The sequence below is a fragment of the Phyllobates terribilis genome, unplaced genomic scaffold (assembly GCF_046119375.1).
Source record: "Phyllobates terribilis strain yellow unplaced genomic scaffold, ASM4611937v1 Scaffold_2__4_contigs__length_985480577, whole genome shotgun sequence".
In the NCBI taxonomy this organism is placed as follows: domain Eukaryota; kingdom Metazoa; phylum Chordata; class Amphibia; order Anura; family Dendrobatidae; genus Phyllobates; species Phyllobates terribilis.
In genome coordinates this window covers 4,671,411-4,677,691 of record NW_027362762.1, presented here as the reverse complement: position 1 = coordinate 4,677,691, position 6,281 = coordinate 4,671,411, and the positions used below count along the sequence as shown (strand labels likewise).

The 6,281-nt window shown below is 42.9% G+C and overlaps 1 protein-coding gene across 1 annotated transcript; it reads right to left on the bottom strand.

Moving 5' to 3' along the window:
* Nucleotides 1–5,122: 5,122 nt before the first annotated feature.
* On the bottom strand, nt 5,123–6,064 carry LOC141242929 (olfactory receptor 52D1-like). The gene has a single exon (XM_073668878.1). It carries the CDS (start codon nt 6,062–6,064, stop codon nt 5,123–5,125), a length of 942 nt encoding a protein of 313 aa, XP_073524979.1.
* Nucleotides 6,065–6,281: the final 217 nt, after the last annotated feature.

Below are 6,281 nucleotides of genomic sequence, written 5' to 3'. Positions count from 1 at the left end.
CAATAGAACAATCATAGTCTCTATGGGGAGGCAAAACCTGCGATTCCTTCTCAGAAAAAACTCTCCAAAAATCCTGAATAGGAACAGGCAATTCTCCCCTATCCAAAGCTGCAATACGTCCGTTACAACACTTGTCATAACATTTATGGCTCCAGGATTTAATTTCACTGGTAGACCAATCCAGTACAGGATTGTGAAATTTTAACCAGGGCAATCCCAATATTACTGGAGAAGGCAAGTTATTCAACACTACCAAATCCAATTTCTCATTGTGAACACCATTAATAGTGAGAGGAAATTCACTGACCTTGAGAGAAATATTCTTCAAAGGGGAACCATCCACAGAAACCACAGCAATGGGGGATGATAAAGGTTCAGGTTTTAAATTGAGTCTTTCCACGAATCCCCCATCAATTACATTCAGAGTAGACCCGCAATCAACAAACACCCGAAATTCCATTAATTTTTCCTGAGCAATCGTGGAAGCAGCTAAAAATACACCCTTGGAATTTAAACAGGCAATAAGGGCATGACTGACCATTTTTTTTTCTTTCTTCATACGAAGCTCACAGCCTTTAATCAAATGACCAGATTTTCCGCAATAGAAACACAAGCCTTCAAAAAATCGATGGTCTTTTTCTTGAGAGCGAGGTGCCACCGATCCAATCTCCATCGGTTCACCACTGTTAGTACACATTCTCATAACCAGAAACTGACATAGCAGAGGATTTGCTCTCATTAACCCTTGCACGCAGTCTTCTATCCACCCGTATAGCTAATTGCATAGCCTGTTGCAAATCTTCAGGTGTAGGATAAGCAATTAGCAGGTCTTTAACCCTTTCACTGAGCCCAGCAAGAAATAGACTTTTCAGAGCAGAATCGTTCCACCCTATTTGAGTAGACCAACGACGGAAATGAGTACAATATTTTTCCACATTACCTGATCCTTGTTTTAAACGTCTCAACTCAGTCTCAGCTGATGCGACACGGTCAGGATCATCATATAATAGTCCCAAAGCAGAAAAAAAACTATCCACTGATCTGAAGCATGTATCACTAGGTTGCAAAGAAAAGGCCCACTCCTGAGGCTCTTTGCGCAAAAGTGACATTATGAACCCTACGCGCTGGGATTCATCCCCAGAGGACTTAGGTCTCAAACGAAAATACAATAAGCAAGCATTTTTGAATGAAAAAAATTCTCGGTGTTCACCAAAAAATAAATCCGGCAAACATACCTTAGGCTCCAAGAAATGTGCTCCAGGACAGTTACTCACGTGCTGACGGAGCTCGGCCACCTCCAGAGAGAGTCCCTGCAGACGATGAACCAAATCCTGAACCGACACCATGATGGAACAGAAAAATCTTTCCTTAGAGAATTTGCTGGCTGGACTTACTGTTATGTTCTGCTACCAGAGCTAAGGAAAGAGAGGAGATCTGTCCCTACGATAGAACTCAGCTTAATCCCTACGATGTAACAGGGAACCTGATCCTGCGATCAGACCTGCTAAAGTCCTAAGCTAGTCTGTACGGAGACCTATAGATGTGGGGAAGGAATCCCTACAAGTACTAAGGACTGGGAGGAATATGGGACACCTCCTAACAGAAATAGTAGCAGACAGACGAACAAACAAAATATATAGAACATAGAGGTCAGTAGACCAAGCAAACTAACAGAGCAAGACACAGAGCACAGGCTAGCTAGAAAGAAGATATACAATGAAGTCCAGCAAAGCCAGAAGGGCGGAGCAGGATTAAATAGGCCAACAAGGTCATGTGACCAGCAAAGGAAAAAAAACCTAAGAGCAAGGTTCTAACAGTCTGATCCGGAGCGACTGTGTCCAAGATGGCGGCGCCCGGTTTTAAATACTCGAGGTGACGCTGTGCGGCCAGCCAATCACTGTAATGCCCACAACCAACATGGCTGCGGCATTACAGTGACAGGCTGGCAATCCCTGCATGTTCATTGGCTCTGTAAAGAGCGCCAAACATGCAGGGCGGAGACCCGAGCTCCCGCCCGAGTAATCCGGAAATGCTCGGTGCTCGCCGAACATCCCGAGTAGTGAGATGCTCGGGCGAGTACCGAGCAGTGTCGAGCATGCTCGCTCAACACTAGTAAGGAACTTTACATCACTGGAGCTTTTCTCAATGGAGGTAGTGGTGGAATTATTTGGTAACTTCTTAACTGACCGTCGTATATTTTGTATTGGTCGGATAATATGATAGTGGTGTAAGTATTGGGAAATTCTCATATTCTCTTCCAGTTTTAGAGCTAATACATTATTTGACATTGAGATGCTTGTAGATGAATATTTGGTTCTGAGCTTGCCGTGTCCCAGGGGTAGACAAGAACATTGCAGATATCTTGGTACGTTACCTTATTCCTTACCTCAAGAGGCTGGCAATCCTTGCCCAAAGAATCTACAGTGGGTACGGAAAGTATTCAGACCCCTTTACATTTTTCACTGTTTGTTTCATTGCAGCCATTTGGTAAATTCTTAAAAGTTAATTTTTTTTCTCATTAAAGTACACTCTGCCCCCATCTTGACAGAAGAAAAACAGAAATGTAGACATTTTTGCAAATTTATTAAAAAAGAAAAACTGAAATATCACATGGTCATAAGTATTCAGACCCTTTGCTCAGACACTCATATTTAAGTCACATGCTGTCCATTTCCTTGTGATCCTCCTTGAGATGGTTCTACTCCTTCATTGGAGTCCAGCTGTGTTTAATTAAACTGATAGGACTTGATTTGGAAAGGCACACACCTGTCTATATAAGACCTCACAGCTCACAGTGCATGTCAGACCAAATGAGAATCATGAGCTCAAAGGAACTGCCCAAGGAGCTCAGAGACAGAATTGTGGCAAGGCACATATCTGGCCAAGGTTACAAAAGAATTTCTGCATTACTCAAGGTTCTTAAGCGCACAGTGACCTCCATAATCCTTAAATGGAAGAAGTTTGGGACCACCAGAAGTCTTCCTAGACCTGGCCGTCCAGCCAATTTGAGCAATAATGGGAGAAGAGCCTTGGTGAGAGAGGTTAAAAGAACCCCAAGATCACTGTGGCCGAGCTCCATAGATGCAGTAGGGGGATGGGAGAAAGTTCCACAAAGTCAACTATCACTGCAGCCCTCCACCAGGCGGGCCTTTATGGCAGAGTGGCCCGACGGAAGCCTCTCCTCAGTGCAAGACATATGAAAGCCCGCATAGAGGTTGCTCAAAAACACATGAAGGATTCCCAGACTATGAGAAATAAGATTCTCTGGTCTGATGAGATGAATATAGAACTTTTTGCTGATAATTCTAAGCGGTATGTGTGGAGAAAACCAAGCACTGCTCATCACCTGCCCAATACAATCCCAACAGTGAAACATGGTGGTGGCAGCATCATGCTATGGGGTGTTTTTCAGCTGCAGGGACAAGACAATTTGTTGCAATTGAAGGAAACATGAATGCGGCCAAGTACAGAGATATCCTGGATGGAAATCTCTTCCAGATTGCTCTAGACGTCAAACTTGGCGAAGGGTTCACCTTCCAACAAGGCAATGACCCTAAGCACACAGCTAAAATAACAAAGGAGTGGCTTCAGAACAACTCTGTGACCATTCTTGACTGGCTCAGCCAGAGCCCTGACCTAAACCCAACTGAGCATCTCTGGATAGACCTGAAAATGGCTGTCCACCAACGTTCACCATCCAACCTGACGGAACTGGAGAGGGTCTGCAAGGAAGAATGGCAGAGGATCCACAAATCCATGTGTGAAAAACTTGTTGTATCATTCCCAAGAAGACTCATGGCTGTACTAGCTCAAAAGGTGCTTCTACTCAATGCTGAGCAAATGGTCTGAATACTTAATGACCATGTGATATGTCAGATTTTCTTTTTAAATAAATTTCCAAAAATTTCTACATTTCTGTTTTTTTTTCAGTCAAGATGGGGTGCAGAGTGCACTTTAATGAGAAAAAAAATGAACTTTTTAGAATTTACCAAATGGCTGAAATGAAACAAAGAGTGAAAAATGTAAAGGGGTCTGAGTACTTTCCTTACCCACTGTATAGAAGAAAGTGGAGGACAAATTATGACATTATTGCACAATTCTGTGTTAAGCTCGACCTGGGCAAGCCATCCACGAACGTGGGATATCTGAAAAGTTTGGGATTGTTTGTGATCGGGGTTAGTGAGAATGATAATTTTCAAGCTACGTTACGTGAGAAGCATGCCTCAGCTATTTATGTTAAAACCTCAAGGGTGGAGAGACATTACAAAGAATTTTATTATTAAGCAGGTATTGAAAGGGTGGAAAAAAAGTAAAAAGGGAATATAGATGGTTAGTGTCTATAACGATTATTACAGATAGTTGGGGTGGTTTATAAGGACAGCTATGAGCAGGACTTTTTCAAGGCTACTTTCCCTTTGGAGCTTTTGGAGCATTTTGCAAAGGCAAGTTGGTATCACCCAGCATGACAAAAATGATGTCACTATCTTGTCAGATAGAATTCAAACTTATGTTTGGAGGTCAAAAACGGATATGGAAGTTAAGGGTCCTGGATGGTCTGAAGAGCCCGATAAGGACAGTTTTGGAATAATTCAGCAGTTAGAGCCCTGGCTACATCTTTCCTGTTAGATGCATTGGGTCTGTCGTTGTCACATTTCCAGTTTGGATCCGTTTTCAAAGCCTGTTTGTTCAGACTTCATTTGGCGGCTGCCGACTTTGATACAAACTCGTTTCGGATCGGTACAGCCTCAGGGGTGGATGCATTGGGTTACAATGTAATGGGCATACAGCGCCTAAGCAAGAGGTAAGTCAAGTTGCTATAAATCATATGTTCCCCATGACTTGGTTGTTGATTAAATATTGTTTTAGTTTTTGATAAGTTTATTTATCAATGGAAAATAAGTAATGGGATCATTTGGAGGAAATGTTTCCACAGTAGAAACATGAGGTAATCACTTCTATGAAGAGCAGAGTGCCATCAGCACAGTCTAGAGATTAAGTTACCAAATCTACTGGAACCAGTGCATGAGTGATGATAAAAGTGTAGTAGAACTCCCTACATCGTGAAGATCCTTTTGCCCCTTCTATGATGCAGCCCAGCTCATAGCACACATATTTTAGTTTGCTATGGTGACGTCACTAGTTTTGAGGACAGAAGTTTTGTCAACTTCACTCTTATTTCCCTGGTTTTCCATCCATAGATCAGAGGATTCAGAATTGGTGGAACCACAAGGGATTGCACTGACATTATTGTTCTCAGTTCATAGGAGAGGTTGGTGGGACTGAAACGATGGAGCAGGATCTCAAATAACACATTGATGACAAAGTTAGTGATGGTCACAAAGTGCGGAGTGCACGTCTGTAGGGACTTGGATCGGAAGTCCTTAGAGGCCCGGACACAAACTTTTAGAATCTCAATGTAAGAAATGAAGATCAGTGCCAACGTGGGGGCCATAAACATAGTGGTGATGAAGAGCCCATAGATATTGTTGACCATCGTGTCAATGCAGGACAAGCTCACCACGGACCAGTTATTACAGTAGATCTTCAGGATGAATGAGCTGCATAGCGGGAGCCTAATGGTCAATGCAAGCTGAACTGTGAAAAGACAAATAACGTAGGACCAGGCCCCGAAGATGAGCTTCGAAATCATGGTCAAAGACATGATTGTGGTGTACCTCAAAGGGTGGCAGATGCTCAAATATCGATCATACGCCATGACTGTCAGGATGGCGAATTCTATACCCATGTAGGTGTGAATTACGAAGATCTGAGCTAGACAACCTACGTAGGAAATGGTTTGTGTTTGGCTAATTAAGTTTACAAATAAATTTGGGAAGAAGGAGCTGCTCCCATAGAGTCCATTGAGGCACAGGACAGCTATGCAGATATACATGGGCTCCAGGAGACTCTTATGTAAGGCCACGGTGGAGATGACCGCACAGTTGAACACTACGATGATGAGGAAACCAAGGAATGTGATGGTGCTGTAGACATATTTCAGTTCAGTCATTGGTCTAAAGTCCAGGGTCAGGAGCGATGGATGAGTGCCCGTGATATTCAACATCTTCTCTTTTCAGTTGGGTATCCTACAAAACCAAACATTTTACATTAAACATTAGCTATGATGTTCTCCAGGACTATAACACCGCTGAGCAACCCTTAGGAAAGACCATGGATGGTTAATCATTGAGGGTCTGATCTCCAGGAGAGGTTATGCCTGTAATTTGGTTCCTCCTGTTATTTGTAATGTCCTCTTCATTGGGCACAGTTTTAAAGCTCAG

Excerpts from the sequence above, each read along its gene's own strand:
- LOC141242929 (XM_073668878.1), bottom strand. The coding sequence starts at position 6,064 with ATGTTGAATATCACGGGCACTCATCCATCGCTCCTGACCCTGGACTTT.